Source organism: Amblyraja radiata, chromosome 4 (assembly GCF_010909765.2).
Source record: "Amblyraja radiata isolate CabotCenter1 chromosome 4, sAmbRad1.1.pri, whole genome shotgun sequence".
Classification (NCBI taxonomy): Eukaryota; Metazoa; Chordata; class Chondrichthyes; order Rajiformes; family Rajidae; genus Amblyraja; species Amblyraja radiata.
This window is the reverse complement of record NC_045959.1, coordinates 49,364,629-49,387,451: the sequence shown is the minus strand read 5'-3', so window position 1 is coordinate 49,387,451 and position 22,823 is coordinate 49,364,629. Positions and strand designations below refer to the sequence as shown.

The 22,823-nt window shown below is 47.5% G+C and overlaps 1 protein-coding gene across 1 annotated transcript in view; it reads left to right on the top strand.

Moving 5' to 3' along the window:
* cspp1 (centrosome and spindle pole associated protein 1) overlaps positions 1-22,823 on the top strand; it is a 109,429-nt gene that overhangs the window by 3,927 nt on the left and 82,679 nt on the right. Inside the window, exons 2-5 of the mRNA XM_033019366.1 lie at positions 8,980-9,092; positions 9,610-9,727; positions 10,779-10,882; positions 12,289-12,369. Of these exons, the coding sequence (XP_032875257.1) occupies positions 8,994-9,092; positions 9,610-9,727; positions 10,779-10,882; positions 12,289-12,369 (402 nt within the window). The 5' untranslated portion in view covers positions 8,980-8,993. The remainder of the gene's footprint in view (positions 1-8,979; positions 9,093-9,609; positions 9,728-10,778; positions 10,883-12,288; positions 12,370-22,823) is intronic.

Genomic DNA, 22,823 nt, shown 5'->3' with positions numbered 1-22,823 from the left:
ACAAGATGAACAAGATGAACAACAAGTACCGTGTTCACTTCAAAGTGGTAGAGGAAGGCTGGCTCACACCACTCCTGAGCGTCAAAGCTGCAGACAGATGAAACTCATCTTGGTTCACTACGAGAATTTCAAGAGCCTGAATGCTTTTGGCAAGGCTGACTCATTACTCAAGAGCTACAAAGATGTATTTGACGACGAAAGACCGGGGAGACTGCCTGACAAGGTCAAGTTGGTAACTAGGACAGAGGATGTGACCCCATCACAGTGTCCTGCAAAGCCGGTACCTGTAGCCATGAATGGGAAGGTCAAGAATGGTTTCCTGAAGCTGGTCGATCAGGACATCTTGACTCGAGTCGAAGAACCAACTGAGTGGTATAGCAGGCTGGTTGTTACGGAGAAAAAGGACAGCACAGAGCTGAGGTTCTGCATAGATCCTAGACCACAACAAAGTCCTGAAAAGGGAGATCCACAGACTACCAGTCATAGAGGACGTACTCCCTGAGCTGTCCAAGATGAAGATTTTCTCCAAATTCGACCTGAAGTCAGGATACCTCCACTGTGAACTAGATGAGGAGAGCAGTTTCCTAACAACCATGAACAACCCCTTTGGGAGATATTGCTTGAAGAGGTTACCATTTGGACTGAAAGTAAGTGCAGGGATCTTCCAGAAGAAGCTGCAACAAGCCCTAGAAGGATTAGAGGAAGTGGAATGTGTTGCAGACGACATCATCCTATTTGGAGTAGGGAACACCAGAGAAGATGCAGAAAGGAATCACGATGCAAGACTGCAAGATCTTCTTCAGCGATGCAGGAACAAAGGCATCAAGCTGAACCGGAAGAAGTCATTCGTGAAAACTACTGTCACATTTCTAGACATGTAGTTACAGATCGTGGTCTGAAACTGGATCCGAAGAAGATCCAGGCTACCCTAGAGATGCCCAACCCAACTAATCCAACAGGAATCCAAAGATTACAAGGTAGTGTAAACTACTTGGCAAGATTCCTGCCAATGTTGTCGGACACATTCGAGCCTTAGAGGAGATTGACCAACAAGGAAGCAGAGTGGGAATGGTCATCAGAACATGACACAGCAGTGTCAAAGATCAAGGAGCTGTTGACAACGGCACCTATCCTGGCGTCAGGCACGTGCCGTCAGGGTAGGCACTGTCTCCCTGACTAAAATTGTAAAATGGTAATAACTAAATATAAATAGTAAAGGCATGGGAGAATTATGCCTATCTAAGAGATCGATCTCTTAGGTAGGCATAATTCTCAGGGCCTTTCATCCACAGCACTTGTAACCCTTGAAGGTCTGTGCAACTCACGTGCCGTCAGCGCTGCCTGAAGCCGTCAATTTCAAGCGGGGCTGAAGGCAGCTGAAATTCTGCCTTTGCAGCTCTGCGCATGCGCATCAGCCTACTGCGCAGGCGCCACGCTAGTTTCTTGGCGGGGTTTTGAAATATGGATTGGCATTATTTTAAGTGTATCTTAGGAAACAAAGAGAGAAGAATGGAGTTTGTGTACCGATAATGTGGTAAGTATATTTTGTGTTAATGTTTTTAAATACCGTATTTCCCGCGGTGGGTGTACCTTTCACAGCGTTTGGGGAGTCTGGCCCGGGGTAAAGTTGCGGGGAGGGCACGAATGTTGTGAAGGAGGGGATCGGGATCATGCCACTTGCGACGCTCCTTGCATGGAGCCACCGCATTGAGGCCGGGGGTGGGGGGGAGTGGCTCGGGTGGCTGCGAGCGGCCGCCGGGACGGACAGCGGAACGCCTTCTGCTGGCTCCTGCTCACCTCTGGCAGCTCTCCGTCTATAAAACCTCTCTCCTGCCGCTCGCTGGCCTCACTCTTAAGCCGCTTCCCGCAAATCCTTAAATTCTGATAGCGCGATTGAGGTTACTCGGCTGTGGGAATTTAAGGATTTGCGGGAAGCGGCTAAAATGAGCGGTCAGGTGAGAGGTGTTCAGATGGAGAGCACTGCCAAAGGTGAGCAGGCCGGCAGAAGGCGCCGAAGTGGTGGCTAGTTCTGCTGTCGGGTCCCGACGGCCGCTCGCAGCCAGCCGAGCTGCTTCTATCCCCGACTATAATGCGGTGGTGCCCGGAGCGCCGCGGCAGCGGTGAGTGAGTGAGTTACTGGCATTATCCCCGACCCCCTCCTTCTCAACACTCCTGCCCTCCCCGCAACTTTACCTCTGGCACAGACTCCCCACACGTTGTGAAAGGAACTCTCCCCCAATTGGTCCCTTAAACAAGTGTTGTCATTCAATAAGATGACAACTGATTCAACTTTTCCCTCTGCTCCCGTTTATCTCACCATCTCTCCACCTGCCATCACCCTTCACCCCCCCACCCATTCAGTAATTCAGAATAAAGGAGACTTGGAGGCCTTGGGCAAATTGAATTGTTACTGTCTTTATTTTTATTTTTTATTTTTACGGAGAGAACAATCTGCGCATGCGCGGTTTAATTTATTTTTAAAAGCCGACTGACTGCCTACCCTGAGTAATTACTCATGGCACGTGCCTGCCTGGCGTACTACACACCAGATGAACAGCTGACCATACAATGTGGTGGAAGCAATGCATGTCTAGGTGCAACACTTATTCCAAAGAGGATGAAAGATTCCAAGGAGAGTAAGGGGCAACCGTCATATGCTGAGAGAATGGAGCGACTGGGCTTGTATACTCTGGAATTTAGAAGGATGAGAGGGTATCTTATTGAAACATATAAGATTATTAAGGGTTTGGACACGCTAGAGGCAGGAAACATGTTCCCGATGTTGGGGAGTCCAGAACCAGGGCCCACAGTTTAAGAATACGGGTTATGCCATTTAGAACGGAGATGAAGGAAACACTTTTTCACACAAAGTTGTGAGTGTGGAATTCTCGGTGGAGGCCGGTTCTCTGGATACTTTAAAGAGAGAGCTAGATAGGGCTCTTGAAGATAGCGGAGTCAGGGGATATGGGGAGAAGGCAGAAACGGGGTACTGATTGTGGATGATCAGCCATGATCACATTGAATGGCGGTGCTGGCTTGAAGGGCCGAATGGCCTACTCCTGCACCGATTGTCCATTGTCTACACTATGACATCGAGATCAAATGGGTAAAGGGAAAAGACATGCATCTAGCAGATATGCTCTCTCGAGCATATCTCCCTGACACCACAGGATTGACCAGATTCACTGATGCCAACGTAGTTGAGTCCTTGAGCATGGGAGAGGACAAGGTCAAACGCATCCAAGCCAATACCAGGGAAGACGAAACACTACAGACCGTTAAAACAGTAATCCAAAATGGATGGCCAGATCACAAAGCAGAAGTCCCAGAGGCAGCACAACCGTACTTCAACGTCAGAGATGAGTTGAGTGTGCAAGACGGCCTAGTATTCAGAGGAGAGAGAGTTGTAGTCCCTATCACTCTATGAAGATATGAAGGAGACATTCCACACCTCTCACCTAGGAGTGGAAGGATTTCTGGAGGTTGTTTAGTCTTTTTCATGTGGGGGGTAGGAGAGGGAAGAGGGGAAAGAGTTTCCCAGCCACTACCTGGTTGAGGATGCGTCTTTTCTTCGAGCCGCATCTTCACCCCCCCCCTTGCAGCCAACCATCTGGATTGGCACAGCCTTTCCTGTTGGACACCGGCCAGTGGCGGCGCAGCACTGAATTCCATCGCGGAGTGGGCGATGCTTTACCGGGGATCGCCGTGTGGAACTCTGGAGTGTTGAGCCAGCTGTTTAACATCATGGAGCTATGGTCTGTGGAGCTTCCAGTGCGGGCGGCGCTGACTTTAACATCACGGAGTCCTGGGACTAATTGTCGGGGGTCACCAGCGTTGAATCTCCGCCCAGCTCGGCCTGTGGACTTCGGGAGTGGAAGTGGCCGATTCGGAAACTCCAAGCCGCTGAGTTTGTTTTTCCGTTCCGCTGGTGCTCCGATCTTCCCGGCGAGAGGGCCTGAAACATCGGGCCAACCGTAGCGGCGACTGCGGAGTGCTCCAGGCCCTCACCACGGGTGAACAATGAGGAAGATGATTGAACTTTATTGCCTTCCCTCACAGTGGGCATGTTCATTCCGCTGTGTGGGGATGTTTATGTTAAACTCTCGTGTGTTGTGTTCTTTTTTATTCGTATGGCTGTATGGTAACTCAAATTTCACTGTATCGCTGTAGCATTTGACAATAAATGTAACTTGAACTTGAACCCTCAGACTTGCTAGAGAACGCGTTTTCTGTCCCGGAATGAACTCCGATATGAAGCAGTTCATTTCAAACTGTGAAGACTGCAGGACGTACAAACAACAGAATCAGAAAGAAACTCTGATGCCCCATGACCTCCCAGATCGCCCATGGGAGAAAGTGGGAACCGATCTGTTCGAACTTGAGGGAAAGCATTATCTAATCGCAGTTGACTATCTAATTTCTGGGAAATAGAGAGACTGTATGACCTGACCAGCAGGACAGTCATTGTGAAACTCAAGAACCACTTCTCAAGATACGGAATTCTCAGCGCTGTGGTAAGCAACAATGTTCTCAAAGACACAGTTCTCATCAGAGGAGTTCGCCAAATTTGCCAAGAAATGGGAATTTGACCATAACACAATTACTCCAAGACGTAGCCTAGCTAACGGAAAGGTAGAATTGGCAGTCAAGGCAGCAAAGCAAGTATTGAAAAAAACCCACTCGCTCTAAGACAGATGTCTACTTGGCAATACTGGAATTGCGCAAAACCCCCATGCAAGGAGTGAACAGTAGTCCTGCACGAATACTACATGGAAGGAGAACAAGAACGACACTTCCAACTACATCAAACCTCCTCAATCCACGTGGTGCTGAGTCAACGATCTACAACTAACATGCCAAGGATCTGCCAATCCTGGAAGAAGGTGATGTCGTAAGACTCAAACCCTATAAACTCGGAAATATCAGATGGCAGAGAGCAACAGTTCAGAAACGACTGGATGAGAGATCATACGTAGTCGACAGTCAGGACTTCTAATCCAACTTAATCGAGTGGATCTGAAGAAAACCGGAGAACTACCCCGCACATAACTCCAGAGAAACTACCAGAAGCGGTGAAGTCCGAGAAACCTTTGCAACCTCAGCTGACAGGAAAAACCAACAGAACATGCATCACCAGAAAAAGATGCAACTCGTGAAACTCAGAACACAGAGAAAACTAACCAAAAACAAAGTGACACAAGAGAAGAAACTAGAAGTGATGCACAGAATGTACACACTGAAAAGAAAAATACTTCTGAAAGAAACACCATCACAAAGACTAGGCAGGAAGAGTCGTCAGACCGCCAGAAAGATACGGCGAGTATGTCAAGAAGTAAGGTGTTTTATAGACAATAGACAATAGGTGCAGGAGTAGGCCATTTGGCTCTTCGAGCCAGCACCGCCATTCAATGTGATCATGGCTGATCATCCCCAATCAGTACCCCGTTTCTGCCTTCTCCCCATATCCCCTGACACTGCTATTTTTAAGAGCCCTATCTAGCTCTCTCTTGAAAACATCCAGAGAACCTGCCTCCACCGCCCTCTGAGGCAGATAATTCCACAGACTCACCACTCTCTGTGAGAAAAAGTGTTTCCTCGTCTCCGTTCTAAATGGCTTACTCCTTATTTTTAAACTGTGGCCCCTGGTTCTGGACTCCACCAACATCGGGAACATGTTTCCTGCCTCTAGCGTGTCCAAGCCCTTAACAATCTTATATGTTTCAATGAGATATCCTCTCATCCTTCTAAACTCCAGAGTGTACAAGCCCAGCTGCTCCATTCTCTCAGCATATGACAGTCCCGCCATCCCGGGAATTAACCTTGTAAACCTACGCTGCACTCCCTCAATAGCAAGAATGTCCTTCCTCAAATTAGGGGACCAAAACTGCTCACAATATTCCAGGTGTGGTCTCACTAGGGCTCTGTACAACTGCAGAAAGATCTCTTTGCTTCAATATTGATTCCTCTTGTTATAAAGGCCAACATGCCATTCGCTTTCTTCACTGCCTGCTGTACCTGCATGCTTACTTTCATAGACTGATGTACAAGGACCCCCAGATCCCGTTGTACTTCTCCTTTTCCCAACTTGACGCCATTTAGATAGTAATCTGCCTTCCTGTTTTTGCTACCAAAGTGGATAACCTCACATTTATCCGCATTAAACTTCATCTGCCATGCATCTGCCCACCCCCACCCCCCCCCAAACCTGTCCAAGTCACCCTGCATTCTCATAGCATCCTCCTCACAGTTCACACTGTCACCCAGCTTTGTGTCATCTGCAAATTTGCTAATGTTACTTTGAATCCCTTCATCCAAATCATTGATGTATATTGTAAATAGTTGCGATCCCAACATCGAGCCTTGCGGTACCCCACTTGTCACTGCCTGCCATTCAGAAAGGGGGACCCGTTAATCCCTACTCTTTGTGATGTACCTACATGCTTATGCGAAGAAAGCCTGTGAACATTATTTTGTATTATTGAAATAAGTCACAAGTATGGCTATGGTTAAAATTGTGACATAAGACAGAACAGTTTTATTCAGTTAAGTTAAACCATATTACTAGTGTGTATTATTATGAAAAGTGTTTAGGTTTGCTTTGTTTTGGATCTTTGGAAATGTAATCCCAAAATGTCAAAAAGGAAACGATGTATCAATGTCCATGTAATTTGAGCATAGGAGCTGGTGCTTATTTTCAAGCTGTGGATGTCCTTGAAAAGGTGCCTATTTAAAATAATTATAGTTTGTGTGATGAAGACCTTCCCACATGGATTGGGATTTGAAAAATACGAACCCAGCACGTCAGATTGATTTGTGACTTGAGGAATGCGTGATGACATTCCCACGCTTCTGCGACATTGTTCTTTAACATTGATATTTTGTAGTGCATTTTGTGACATTTAGAACATTTCGAAGAAGTCCTGAACAGGCCACCACCGGCTGTAACAGACACACATTCCCAAAGCCAGGATACCACTACAAATTAAGTATGACAGACCAACAAAATCAGAATTAAAGGCTGCAATCAAGCAACAGAAAACTGGCAAGGCTGCTGGCCCTGACAATATTCCATCTGAAGCTCTGAAAGTAGATATCGACTATGGCTTCTTTGGGATAATTTGGGAAGAGGAAAAGACACCCACAGAATGGGCAGAGGGATAAATCGTGAAACTGCCATAAAAAGGTGATCTAAGAAAATGTGACAACTACCGAGGGATCACCCTACTTTCTGTACCCAGTAAAATTCTCAACCGGGTCATCCTCTACCGTCTTCAGGAAGCTGTAGACAAGAGGCTACGGGACCAGCAAGCAGAATTCAGGAAGGATCACTCATGCACAGACCACATAGCAACATTACACATCATCATTGAGCAGCCTATTGAATGGAACACGTCCGGATACATCGACTTTGAGAAAGCGTTTGACAGCTTAGACAGGACAACACTATGGTGTCTAATGGACCACTATGGTATTCCCACCAAGATCATAAACTTAATCAAGAACACGTATAATGGAACCTCATGCAAAGTTATGCATGCGGGCCAGCTCTCTCAGAGCTTTAGTGTCAGGACGGGCGTTAAGCAGGGGTGTCTATTGTCACCATTCCTGTTCCTCCTGGCAATTGACTGGATCATGATGGAAACAACTGAAGGGAAAAGAAATGGAATTCAGTGGACAATGTGGGAGCAGCTAGATGATCTTGACTTTGCAGATGACATAGCTCTCTTTTCACACACACAGATACAAATGCAGGAGAAGATGGACAGACTCTCACAAGCTGCAACAAAACTTGGTCTTACACACAATACAGCAAAGGCACAGGTTATGAGGATCCACTCCAAAACCGACAACCCTATCCTTATGCACAGCACTGCTCTAGAGGAGGTAGAAACATTCACATACCAAGGCAGTGTTGTGGACATCACCGGAGGGGCAGAAGCAGACATAAAAAGTAGAATCAATAAAGCTAGGGTGATGTTTAACATGCTCAGGAATATCTGGAGCTCAAAACACATCTTAATCAACACCAAAATACACATCTTTAACTTGAAACAGGTGATGCTGAATGGATCAGAGACATGGAAAACAACAAAACACACTACAAACAGACTGCAAACATTCATTAACACCTGCCTTAGGAAAATACTTAACTTCTGGTGGAGAGACAAAGTAAGCAATGTGGACATGTGGAAAAGAACAAGCCAGGAGCCCATTGACACAAATTCGAAGGAAAATGGAGTTGGATTGGACACACCCTCAGGAAACCTGCCACAAACATCATCTGACAAGCCCTGAAATGGAACCCCCAAGGAAAAAGGAAAAGAGGTTGCCCCAGGAACAGCTGGAGAAGAGGTGTCCAGTCAGAAATGTCTGAGAGTGGGTTCAACTGGGGAGATCTCAAAAGAACTGCCAACAACCGAGAGAGGTGGAGGACATTTGTCAATGGCCTATGCTCCCTAGAGCAGCAAAGGGCTGAAGAAGAAGAAGTGCATTTTGTAGCTGATGTACAATGCAGTACATCAACATGGAAGGGAGGGAAATCTAAGGCAGAAATATGGTGCTAATCAAGCAGATTTTTTCTGGATGAAGTTGAGCTCCTTGAGTGAGGTCGAAATTACATTCACCCAGGTGACTACAGAGTACTCAGTCACACTTCTGATATATACCTTTTAGATGATTAAATCACTTTATGGAATCAGAAGATGAGTGACACAGTGCAAAATGACCTGCTTGTAATTTCTGATATGTCATTATCATCGTGGTAGTTATATGCTGGTCCCATTAAGTTTTTTGATCTCGAGTAATCTGCCACCCCCAATCCTCAAAGAGGCCATTATGCTGAAATAGAAACTTTGTGAGGAACATTTTGCTTTAGATTATTCACACTTTCCCACTGACTCACCTGGAAGCTTGTCAAAGTTATCTTTCATAATCATAGAACCAAAATTGTCATTTACAAAATGTAAATGTTTTTTGTAGGTGCTTGGCTGACAATGGCAGATGAATTGGAAAAGTTTCTTGAGGAACAAAGGGACAAATTAGCACAAGATAAAATCGAGCTGGACCAAGATCCACCATATATGGAGATGAGAGTAAGTCAAGAAAATTTAACACCATTGGCTTTGTGGGCTGGAATTTTAGTTAACATCTAAATCTAAATGTAATTTTCTAAAGTAGAAATCCTTGTTTTGTTTCACACACATAAATGCATCAAATTCTGAAGGGATTTTTAAAGAAACTTCATATACAATGAAGACTAGAATGTTTAAATGCTGCTGAATAGCAAAGTCAATTAGAGCTTCTGAACTTGGCTGATTGAGGATAGATTAGTGAGTTTATCGCCCAGGCTTGAACCTTATGGCTTGGAAAGGAAAGTTTTACAAAGAAGTAGGAGTGAGAGGGACAAGCAGGCAGCATTAATTGAAATAAGTTATAGGGGGATGGTTCAGTTCTCTGTATTATACTGGGAGGCTATTTTAGGGCTAAGCATTACTAATTATGCATGCTGTATGTAGATTGTATTCATTTTTGTGATTGCGACGCATTTTTGATATAAGCAGTTTGAGATACTTCTAATTATAACTTCATCTCCCCCCATTCCCCTCCCAGACAAAGTCTTCAAACCCATTTGGTAAGACTAATCAAGCAGCTCACTCATCTACCAATGCAAATAACCACCCAACCATGCAACCTATGAAAGACAATCTACAAACGGATAGATCTAAAGGTACGTTGAAAGCATCCAACAGATAGCAAATAGAAAAGTGGGTCAATTGTTCATGTTATGCCTCTGTGGAAAAAATCAAGTGAATAATTATATACCATTGTATTAATTTTCAACACTAACATTGTTTGGCTTAACTTCACATTTGAATAGCAATTCTACTAATTTTATGTCACTGATTTTACAAAGTATCTTCAGTTGATATTTTTTCTTCACCATTTGTGTATTTTACATTCATTTTCTCTTTTTTTAAACTTGTTTATATTCATTTATTTTAGTTCAATTTCTCAAGTCAAAAGTTTTAAAGGTCTTTTATTGTCACATGTACCAATTAAGGTACAGTGATATGCAAATTACCATACAGCCATACGGGAAAAAAAAAGCAACAAGACACACAACTACATAAATGTTAACATAAACATCCACCACAGCGGATTCCCCGCATTCCTCACTGTGATGGAAGGACAAAGTCCAATCTTTTTCCTCATTATTCTCCCGCGGTCGGGGCGGTCGAACCATCTGTCGGGGCGATCAAAACTCCCACAGCCGGCGGTTGAAGCTCCCGCGTCGGGGCGGTCGAAACTCCTGCAGCTTGGTGTTCCTGATGTCGGTCTCTGACCAGAGATCACGATGTTAAGTCCGCAAGCACCCACGGTTGGAGCCCAGAGGTCGATCCCTGGCAAAGGGATCGCGGGCTCCACGATGTTAAAGTCCACAGGCGCCCGTGGTAGAGCTCCGGAAGTTGGTCTCCAGCAAAGGCCGCCAACTCCTCAATGTTAGGCCGCATCTCCAACCTGTTAACTGCCAGTCGCATCTCCGTCGAGGTAAGTGATTAGAAAAAGTTTCCCCAACCCTCTCCCACTAAATATAAAACAAGCTCAAGAACACTAAAAACATACATTTAACACATACTATTAAAACACCCGCCATCCACGTGGACAAAGTTGAAAACATTCAAAAACAGTTAATTTAAAATCCATATGGTAGGTAGGTTAATTTGTACCTGTAGTGAAAACCAAAACTAAATTGTATGTTTTAAAAAATAAATTTTTAGATGAAAACTATGGGGTAAGCCTGCAACTTGGATTAGAATATGATCAAAAGAAACAGAAATTGAAGGAGGAACTTCGGCAAGACTACAGACGCTACATGGCTGAGGTAGAGTACTGCAATTAAAGGGCCTGTCCCACGAGCATGCGAGTCCATGCGGCAAGCGCGCCCTAAAGGGCCGGTCCCACCAGCATGCTCCTGCATGCGGCAAGCGCGACCTAACGTGGTCGCTTGAGCCGTACGGCCTCGCGGGGCCGTATGGAGTTGTGCGGAGCTGGTCCCGACATCGCGCGGGGCTCCAAAAAACTGACCATGTTCAAAAATTCTGCGCGGCAACGGCCTGCCGGCCCGCAGCCGCCTCGACGCCGTACTTCACGCGCGAACTTCCCGCGGACTTCGCTCGAACTTCATGCCACTCACTCGACCTCCGCACGGCCCCCGCTTCTGGTTTGGTCGCGCTTCCCGCATGCAGGCGCATGCTAGTGGGATCGGCCCTTTAGGTCGCGCTTGCCGCATGGAGTCGCATGCTCGTGGGACAGGCCCTTAAGTATTGTGCCAGTGCCATTGTGTAACAGAATCATTTTTCCTTGCTGTATATTCTGAAAGCATAATTACTGCCTTTTTGTTTAAAGCTATGGGCAGTTTGGACAATTTTATATTTCTCTTGCCCACTTTTGAAACTAGATAGCAGGTGATAACATCTAATTAACTTGAGTGTGGGGAAGGAAGAAGAAATTTGCAGCTAAGTTTCTTATATCCTATTCTATCTGCATGCACATTCTTTCAGCAAGTACTGGGTTTTAAGTGTAGGGATTCTTATTTTTTATTTTATCCTTCATTTCTTTCCAGAATAAGATCAACCGTCATCTTTACACTACCGAGCTGCTGACAGACAGATAAGATATTCTTAAAGAAGAGGAGGGGGGGGGGGGGGGGGAATCCATATTGTTAATGGCAGAATGCACAAACTCCATTCATACAGTACCCTAAGTCAGGATCAAATAGTGAGGCGGCAACACTCTGTGCTGTGCCACCACTGCACAAAAGTGAGACATTACTGGATGAGATTGATATGCTGTTCACTTATATTGGACATTGTTCTCTTGATGTTTTGCTTTTGTTTTGTTTTTAATACTAGGGACATGGGTACTTCAACGCCCTGGGATGTAACTTGTATTTGTTAGTAAGTACTGTGAGATATGACAGGGAAACATAGACATAACTGAAGAAAGAAAGGAGTCATAGGTTGAAGGAAGGACTGGCACAGTTAACAGGTTGGAGCAAAATGCAAAGGACAAAACAAGTAATGAGGAAGAATAAGTAAAAAATAATACTATAGATAATGATGCTATCTATTTGAAACTTTTTTTGGTTTGGTATGGTGTTAATATCCAGTGCATTAAAATTACCTGATGATCTGTAGGCTTCCCAAAAAAAAGAATCATTCGCTGAAAAGGGTAATCAAAGAAGATAATTTTATTTTTAAAGTTGATTCTAGGCTATTGCTGTTCCAGAAAAATGCTAGGATTCAAAGGGAGTTGCAGCCAACAGTCGAGAGCCTTTCACTTCCCATCTCTGACAGAAAATCGGCAAAGGTAAGTTTATAGAGCAAGTTAGTACCATGCTCTAAAGTTATTTTTAAATTTAGTAACTAAATAGATACAATGAAAATCTATTTAACACTAGACTAAGTGGGACCCGTTGGGTCCCAGTCTCACGGGAGGTCTGGTCCCCCAATGCAACCCATTCCCCAATGCAATATTCCACCACTCACCCATAGCCCCTAACTGCACAGGCGCAGCTCATTTCCCCTCATCCCCCAGCACACCCTCCCCCTCCTCTTCATGTGTGGGAGGGGAAGTGGGAGGGAAGGAGGGTGTGTGGCAGGGGGGGTGTGAGGTGGGAGGAGAGGAGGGTGTGTGTGTGTGGGCGGGGGGTGGGGGGAGTGGGTGGGCAGGGGGGTGTGTGGCAAGGGGGATGTGGGGTGGGAGGGGAGGTGGGCAGGTGGGGTGTGGGAGGATGTGGGGGTGGGGGGGGGGTTGTGGGTGGGGAGGGGCGGGGGGAGTTGCGCGGGTAGGGGCGGTGTGGGCAGAGGGTGTTGTGGGGGAGGATATGTGGGCGGGGGGGGTTGTTGGGGGAGGGGGTTGTGTGGCGGGATGGGGGGGGGGGGGGGAGAGGTAGGGTGGTGGGTGGGGGGGGGGGTGGTGGGGGGGGGGGGTGGGTTGGGGGGTTGGGGGTGGGGGGGGTGTGGGGGGGGTGGGGTTTGGGGGGGGAGAGCTGGGGTGTGTGTGCGCGGTGGGGTTTGTGTGGGCGGGGGGGTTGTGTGGGCGGGGGTAGGGGTGGGGGAGAGGTTGGAGTAAAGACGGGGGAAGAGCCATGGGGGAGAAGGGTGTATCACGGGGAGGGGGGTAGGAGCCAGCGAGGGGGACCAGAGCCAAGGAGAGGGACCAGATGGGAAGGGGCTAGAGCTGCGGGTCATTGCAGTGGCGGTGCGTTTGGGACTCACAGCGGGCGCTTGACGCTCACCTCCACCGGGATCAGACTCCCCGCTTTCCGTTTGGAGACATCTCCCACTCTGGGTCGGGTAGGGTCGGGCTGCTTCGGGACACTTCTGGTCCTTCCGAAAATTGTGTCCGGTTGGAGACCTCCGGCGGCCTCCCTCAGCTCCAGTAAAGACGCGATGGTGTAGTAAGGGGCGGACCATCCCGAGGAGTGACAGGAGAGGAGACCAATCCGCGCGCGCTGACTGGCAGGAGAGGAGATTGATCTGCGCACGCGCGGTTTTTACGATTTGTAAACCTCGCTAAATTTTACATTATGCTACCTATCGGAACGAAACTTGGTGCACTCGCAGCACAGGAGAACAGTGAGTGAGCTGACAAAAAAATTGTAGCACTATCGCGAACCGTTTTTGCGCAAATATTAAAATTGTGCAAACCGGAAGATAACAAGATCAGAGTTTTAGTTATGTACTAGACTAAGTGGGACCCGTTGGGTCCCAGTCACAAGGGAGGCCTGGTCCCCCAACACAACCCATTCCTCTACGCAATATTCCACCACTCGCCCGTTCCCCCAACGCAACCCATTCCCCCAATGCAATATTCCACTCCTTAGCCCCTCCTCTTCATGTGTGAGGGGGGAGGGGGAAATGGGGTGCGTCCCGGGGGGGAGGATGGGTGTGTGTGTACGGGGAGGTGGGGGCGGAGGGGGTGGGGGGGAGGGGGGATTGTGGGGGAGGGGGGAGGGAGCTCGGAGAAAGGATGGGGGAAGAGCCAAGGGGGAGAGGGGGGCATCACGGGGGAGGGGGGGGGAGGAGTCAACGAGGGGGACCAGAGGGGTAATGGCTTGAATTGGCGGTGTGATGGGGACTCACAGCAGTCGCTGGTCGTTCTCCGCCGAGATCAGAGTCCCGCTTTCCGTTTGGCGACATCGGCGACATCTCCGACTCCAGGCTAGGCTGGGTCTCCCACGCTGAGCTGGGCTGGGTCTCCAACATTGGGCTGCTGCTTATGGCTGGACTGCTGCTTTGGGCGGGGCTGCTGCTTACGGCTGGGCTGGGCTGCTTAGGGCTGGGCTGCTTCCGGGCTGGGGTGGGCTGCTTCCGGTCCCTCCGAAAGTCCGGTTGGAAACCTCCGCCGGCCACCCTCACTCCAGTAAAGACAAAATGGGGCAGGAAGTGGCGGACCGTCCCGGGGAGTGATGGGTAGAGACTAATCCACGCGGCGCCGACTGGCAGGAGAAGAGATTGATCTGCGCATTAAACCTCGCTAACTTTTACAACATTCAACCGATCGGAACGAAACTTGGTGCAATCGCAGCACAGGGGAACGGTGAATGAACTGGTGAAAAATCTCAGCGCTATCGCGAACTGTTTTTGCGCAAATAGAAAGACCGCCAAACCGGAAAATAACAAGATCAGAGTTTTAGTGATGGACTAGACCAAGTGCAGACCCGTTGGGTCTGCTTCCCCAACGCAGCCGTTCCCTACCCGTAGCCCCCACGGGAGACGTGGTCCTCCAACTCAAGCGGCTCAGGAATCAGCAGTGCGGCTGTTTTTAAATGGCGTCTTTTGATGCGAGATGCGGGCGCCAGCAGCCGTTATGGTCACTGGCCAGCAGGAGGCGACAAAATGAGTGAGGGGGGGGGGGGGGGGGAGAAGGATTTTATTTAAAAAAGTGTACATAAACACGACGAAATTTAATGAGGAGTGGATACTTGGAATGAAAAGTGAATTCTCTACTGAAATGGAAAAAAAACTCGGCGTTTCTGGGTCTCACATTGGCGTAGCAACGAATCAAAGGCTGGCAGCCCCAAGTCAGAAACACACACAGCCACACAGCCAGACACACCCAGAGTTTTAAATATAGATAGATAGAAGATATAGATGGATGGATGGATCTAAATTTATAATGTAAAGTTATGCAGAAAAACGGATGTTAGCATAGTGTAGATATATTGCATCATGTTCTGAACGACAGCATTTTGAAACAATAATCAATGCCTTCATTACGTCTCGGCTGGATTACTGTAACGCACTTTATTTTGGAGTTAGCCAATCTTCCCTTGCACGTCTCCAGTTGGTTCAGAATGCTGCTGCTCGCCTTTTAACTGGAACACGTAAGAGGGAGCACATAATGCCTATTCTGGCCTCCCTCCACTGGCTGCCTGTGTACTTTAGAGTTCATTTTAAGATTCTTTTATTTGTTTTTAAATCTTTAAATGGTCTCGCCCCACCTTACCTCTCTGAGCTGCTTCATCCCTACGCTCCTGCTCGGTGCCTCAGGTCAGCTGATCAGCTGCTCCTGGAGGTATCGAGGTCTAAGCGGAAGCTCAGAGGGGATAGAGCCTTCTCTGTTGCTGCTCCGACATTATGGAACACTCTACCTTTGCACATTAGACAGGCCCCTTCACTGTCCATTTTCAAAACTAGTCTTAAAACCCTTTTCTATTCCTTGGCTTTCGCCCCTGCATGAGACTTTGCTCTTGTTTTAGTGTTTCTATTATTGTTTTTTTATTGTTTTTACTGTCTTTTAATGTTTTTATTGTTTTGTTTTATGTTTATGATTAGTCATGTACAGCACTTTGTTGCAACAGTGGTTGTTTTTAAAGTGCTCGATAAAGTTCAGTTCAGTTCAGTTCTATCATAAAATTCTCTATTATCTTCAATTCAACTTATTATTTCAGGTAGTCCCTGCTTTCTCCTCCGCTTCCCAGCTCTCCCTCAGCCCACTCTCCGCCTCTTCCTTTCTTCTTCCCACCCCCTGCACCCTCACATCAGTTTGAAGAAAGGTCTCGACCCAAAACGTCGCCTATTTCCTTCGCTCCATAGATGCTGCCCCACCCGCTGAGTTTCTCCAGCATTTTTGTCTCCCCATTCACACAAGTTCTGTTATCCCATTTTCCTCACCCACTCCCTACACGTTAGGGGCAATTTTACAGAGACAAGTTAACCTACAAAGCCAATGCGTCTTTGGGATGTGGGAGGAAACCTACATGCTTGCAGGGAGAATGTGCAAATTCAACCCAGACAGTGCCGGAGGACAGGATCGAACACAGATCCCTGGCGTATGAGGCAGCAAGTCCACCAGCTGTGCCACTATATTTTATTTTCCAATTATACGTTGATAACTTTGGTTACTAAAAAAAAAGAAACTATCCAGTTTCAGTCTTAAATCTCTAAGTGATGCGATGTCCCCCTTTACAGCTACTGTATGTTTTAATTCAGTTCAAGATTAAGGGACAGTACATTGGCCATAAAGTTGCTGCCTAAAATTGCCAGTGACCTGGAATTGATCCTGAATATGGGTGCTGTCTGTATGGAGTTTGCTCCTTTTCCCTTTGATTGCATAGGTTTTCTCCGGGTGCTCTTGTTTCCTTCCACATTCCAAAGGTGTCTTCCTCTTCTTGCGTATGGCGTGCACAGCCTAAAGTTGTGGGACAACTTGTCTATTTGATCTTACTTGATTGTGCACGCCGGGTTGATTGCACGTGAAGGTTGCAATCTCCCACCCCTCTAAAGGTGTGCAGGAACCTTTTTCAGACCCAACCCAAAACGTAATATTTTCCTTTTGTCCAGAGATTCTGTCTGATCTGTTGAGTTACTCCAGCTTTTTGTGTCTATCTTCAGTTTAAACCAGCATCTGCAGTTCTTTCCTACACACACGATACTATACGATAGAACTTTATTAATCCCAGGAGGGAAATTGTGTGTGTATATTTATATATTCATATATAAATATACACTTTTGTTTTCTTGTTTATAACATTGTTTACAGAGTACTATCTATCTTCTATATTACTAAAAGTCTGATCTTGACCGCTTTTGGCCCACTGTGCTGCGATTTCCGAGAGAACGCCGCCACCTACGGCCGTCATTTTTGGCCACCTTGCTCAGAGCCCACATCTGCCTTCCTGGATCAGAGGATTTTTCCCATCGATGAAAAATCAGAGAGATATTAATGTTTAAAAAAAATGCACCATTCTCTCTGCTGCCCCTGCTGGAGGGAGGGGGAAGGGACTATAAAACCAGGAAGTGGTGTGCCTCAATCAGTCTCTGCAAGATGTAGGTCACGTCTCTCTGAGCTCTGAATAACATTGAACACATGTCTACTAAACTGTGAGTGCCCTTAATGTGGTTTGAAAATGAAAATATGGTTGGTTTGAAGTAAAAAGGCACTGCCTGCAAATGGTTGTTTGGGGGGTTTGTGTTGAAGTAAAAAGGCACTCTCTCTCTCTCCCCATCTCTCTCTCCCCACCTCTCCCCCCCCTCTCTCTCCCCCCCTCTCTCTCTCTCTCCCTCTCTCCCCCCCTCTCTCTCCCCCACTCTCTCTCTCTCTATCTCTCTCTCTCTCCCCCCCTCTCCCCCCCTCTCTCCCCCCCTCTCTCTCTCCCTCTCTCTCCCCCTCTCTCTCCCCCCGCTCTCCTCCCCTCCCCTCTCTCCTCCCCTCCCCTCTCTCTCTCCCCTCCTCCCCCACCTTTCGCCCCTCACTCACCCACACTCTTCTCCTCCCTTCCACCCCCTCTCTCTCTTGCCCCTCTCTCTGTCTCTGCCTCTCTCTCTGTCTCTGCCCCTTCTCTCTCTGCCCTCACTCTCTACCCCCCCCCGCCTCTCTAGATGTGACTGCAAGTTGGGGGCTATGCGTTAGTAGATAGGGTTTTTATGGGGTAAAAGGAGCAAATTAATAATATTCATATAATATCAAGGGGGGTAATTAGCGTGTGTGCGGTGGGGGGGGGATAGTTAGTGTGTGTGACGCTGCATGCCGCCTCCCCCCCCCCCCCCCACAACCACACTTGGTCTAGTGTTTACATATTCTGTTGTGCTGCTGCAAGTAAGGATTTCCTTGGGACATGAGAGAATAAAACACTCTTGACTCTTGACTTACGTCGCTAATGTGTGGGATAGAACTAGTGTACAGGTGATCGGTGGTCGGCGTGGACTCGGTGGGCTGAAGGGCCTGTTTCCACGCTGTATGTTTAAATTAAACTAAAACACTAAAACCAGAGGAAATCTAAAGAAGGGTCTTAGACCTACCCGAAACGTCACCCAATTTCTTCTATCCAGAGATGCTGGCTGCTCCATGGAGTTCTGCCGCACAATTAAAGCATGGAAAAGTCTTCACCCTACTATAGGTACCCAACCAGAAACAATTAAATTTAAGGTAGCTCTTTTTTCCCCCAAGAATCCTTTTTTGTTCAAGTCCAAGTCAAGAGTCAAGAGAGTTTTATTGTCATGTGTCCCAGATAGGACAATGAAATTCTTGCTTGCTGCAGCACAACAGAATATGTAAACATAATACAGAACAGGAGATAAAAGTTCACTTTGTCTATAGACCATAGACCATATATATATACACAATAAATAAACAGATATAATGCAATAGGCTGTTATTTTTCAGAGTTTGGTGGTGGTGTTTAAATTCTGTTTAAATTCCATTTCGAATATTTTTGGAGGACCAGGAAACCAAGAAGCAAGAGTTACTCCAGGGAGTTACTCCAGCTCCAGCGAGTGATTCTGCGTTGGTTTTCAGTGGTCGCGGCGAGTGGACAGCAATGGCAGCCAGATCTCCCACCATGCAAAGGGAGGGAGAAAGTGGCCGACGCCGACCAGTTGCAATGGCAGTGCGCATGTGCAGGGCGGTACATGCGCACAACCATGGCTGATGATGTGCTGGCCAAAGATCCTCGCTATAGCAAAGATCTTAGAGCAGAGCAAGATAGGCCACTCCTGCGAAATACAATGGGCTGACGTGTAGTACGCTATGGAGGGGATCCTGGGCATTTTCCCCTGCCCATTTTAGTAACCGGAGCCTACCTGACCCGACTCGCAGGGTAATTGACATTGCGGGGGAAGTTTTTGTGCGTGATATAGGGTTAGATTCATAATTCTGTTAGTTCATAATTCTGTTAATTCTTGTTAAAGAATAAAATGTTTATAAACACACATACATGAATGTGATAACATATAACACACACAATTATATTTCTCCTGATCCAATGATGAACTTTATTTCAGACTAGACAAGGGACATTAAATAAGAAACATTGTAAACCTCCCCGCAACTTCATACACACTAGGCCTTATCCCACCCCTCAACTCTCCCTCCCCCCCGGCACTCCCTCGCCTGCCCCCACACTACAATGTCTCCCCCCCTCCTATGCCCCTCTCCCCGCTGCCCTGGGCCGCGCACCCCCTCTCCCCAGGCCGCTCACTCCCTCTCCCCGGGCCGCACACTTCCTCTCCCGCTGCCCCACACTCCCTCTCCCCGGGCCGCACACTTCCTCTCCCCGCTGCCCCGATCCGCGCACCCCCTCTCCCCGGGCAGCTCACTCCCTCTCCCGCTGCCCCGGGCCCCACACTCCATCTCCCCGGACCGCACACTCCCTCTCCCCGCTGCCCCGGGCCCCACACTCCCTCTCCCCGCTGCCCCGGGCCCCACACTCCCTCTCCCCGCTGCCCCAGGCCCCACACTCCCTCTCCCCAGGCCGCACACTCCCTCTCCCCGCTGCCCCGGGCCCCACACTCCCTCTCCCCGCTGCCCCAGGCCCCACACTCCCTCTCCCCGCTGCCCCGGGCCCCACACTCCCTCTCCCCGCTGCCCCGGGCCCCACACTCTCTCTCCCCGCTGCTGAAACAAAGATCCGATCTTTGGCCAGGAAGCAAGATGGCGGAACAAGATGGCGGAGGCTGGTTGCTAAAATGGGTCCTATAATCACCCATGAATCTTCCCATGAGTGTACTAGAATAGAATAGAATAGAATAGAATAGAATAGAATGCAATTTATTGTCATTCAAACCTAGGTTTGAACGAAATATAATATCTACAGTTTTTTACATTACAACACAATCCAAGACCCACACTTAACACAGTTTACATAAATATCCATCACAGTGAGTCTCCAACATCTCCTCACTGTGATGGAAGGCAAAGTCTTTATCTCTTCCCTTTGTTCCTTCTCCCGTGGTCCAGCAGTCCAACTGCAGTGTCGAGGCGAACTGGGACTCTGATGTTAAAGCCCCCGGCGGGCGATGGTAAGTCCTGAGGCCGTTTAAGCCACGCCGGGCGATGTTAGGCCCCAGCTCCATGTCCTTAAACCCGCGATTCCAGCGGGAGAAGTCGCCGTTGCGGAGCTCGGAAAAGCGGTCTCCCACCAGGGACCTGCGAGCTCCCGATGTTCCCGTCCACCGGGTCTGCGGCCGGTGCCTCCGAACTCCAAAAGTCGGGTCGCAGCCGCGCGCCACCACAGCTCTTCCCGCTCCGAAGTTGGCCAGCTCCGCGATGTCAGTTCCGCAGGCTCTGCAACTGGAGCCCTCAGGTTAGTCCCGGCCGGAGGTCGCCGCCGGCTCCACGATGTTAGGCCCAACGAAATCCGAGACCCGACGGAACGGTCGGGTCCCCGCACAGGGAAGAGATTTAAATCGGTTTCCCCCACAGCCCCCCCACCACCCCCCACATATACACAGCTAAACAAAATAATAAAAACTAACTCAAGACATACATTTAACAAGACAAAAATAAAAATAGACAGACGACTGTAGTCGAGCCGCTGCCGTTAGGCGCCGCCACTAACTTCCGTTTGCGTGAGAGTAACCCATCTTGCTCTGCTCTAAGATCTTTGGCTATAGGATCTTTGGTGCTGGCCGTGGTTGGGCGCATGTGTAAGGTGGCCGGCCGTGCCGGCGGACGAGGAGCGGGCGGAGACCCGAGATACGGAGAGTGACAGAGAGAGAGAGAGAGAGAAAGATAGAGAGGGGGCCCGCTCAGAATTAAACGATAGGTCTCCCGGGTGCTTGCCAAGCCGGGCAAAATGGCATGGCTTTTAGGTTGCCCGGTGGGACTGGGTTGCCATTGGCAACCGGGCAACCGCTAATTTCGAGCCCTGCAGAAAGGTCAGCATGCGTATGGGAAGAGGAGTTAAAATGTTTGGCAAACGGGAGATCGTGTAGGCCAAGGCAGACTGAACGTAAGTGTTGGAAGGAACAGACGCTGGTTTAAACCGAAGATAGACACAAAAGGCTGGAGTAACTCAGTGGGTCAGACAGCATCTCTGGAGAAAAGGAACAGGTAACATTTTGTGTCGAGACCTGTCTCCAGACTGAGAGTCAGGGGAAAGGGAAACACAAGATATAGACGATGTAGGGAGATATAGAGCAAATCAATGAAAGATATGCAAAAATAAAGATGATAAAGAAAGCAGGCCATTACTAGGTTTTCTTAATATAATATCTGTTTGGTATCTCCTTAATTTAAGGAGTATGATATTTCTAAACATTGCAACTGTTTTAAAAGGGGGAAGGAAATACATTTTAATTGTCCTTTGATTTCTCATGTTCTTGAATTTATACCTCCTATATACTTCCTATGTGACACAGGGAGGCTGTTAAACTTTGTTTTCCTTTAATATATTGTATATTTTTGCTTATCTCACTGCTGTATGGCCTGACATTATGAGCACTCTACAGTGAGCATCTCATATGTTCGCCTCCCATTTTGTCACAAACCCCATGTATGCTTCAGACTTGCATTAGTTTGACCAAGTTATTACATGATAGTCAGTTACAAATTTCAACTAATTACTTGTGTCAACAACTCTTATTGAGATTTTGTTTTGTTGCAATCATAAATATCACATCGTATAGAGGTGTCTCTGGGGCCAGGGCAAATTGATGACATCAAAATTAATCATGGGTGCAGGACATTTGCCCAAGTTATGTCACAACTGACTAAAATATTAGCAGAAATGCAAAATTAATGTTGTTCAGGATTACTTGTTTGTGTGTTGTATTCTCTTTTAATTATATAATTGATACATAATGATGGACATCTTTGAGTTAAGGGGTTGCAAAGTTTATCTGACCATAGTTTAGTTCTCTTGGGAATTTCATATTGATGAATTGGAAATTTAGACCATTATTAAGTATTGTGTAGGAAAGTACAAAGTGATTATTTACTCTCTAGTGCAAACATTGTTTGTTAAGAACATTACCAAGATATTTTACTAAATCCAATAGTTTCTCTATCCTTCAACCACTTATCTGGAACGATTTTACCTTGTATGATTTTGTTCATAACATAGTAAGGGGACGTAAGGGGAAGGTGGTGAGATTCTTAATAGTTAATCGGAAAATAAGCATTTCTGGGTTTACAGCTTGAGAGGATGCATGCAGATGGAAACTGCATTTTTCCCCATAATTCTGAGTCATGACAGTGAAATAGCTATTTGATATACATTCAAATAGCCTCTAGAGTGGCGGCGCCTAACGGCAGCGGCTCGACTACAGTCGTCTGTCTTTTTTTATTTTTAGTCTTGTTAAATGTATGTCTTTGAGTCAGTTTTTATTATTTTTTTTTAGCTGTGTATATGTGGGGGGTGGTGGGGGGGACTGTGGGGGAAACCGTTAATCTCTTCCCTGTGCGGGGACCCGACTATTCCGTGTCGGGTCTCGGATGTCGTTGGGCCTAACATCGTGGAGCCGGCGGCGACCTCTGGCCGGGACTAACCTGAGGGCTCCAGTTGCAGAGCCTGCGGAACTGACATCGCGGAGCTG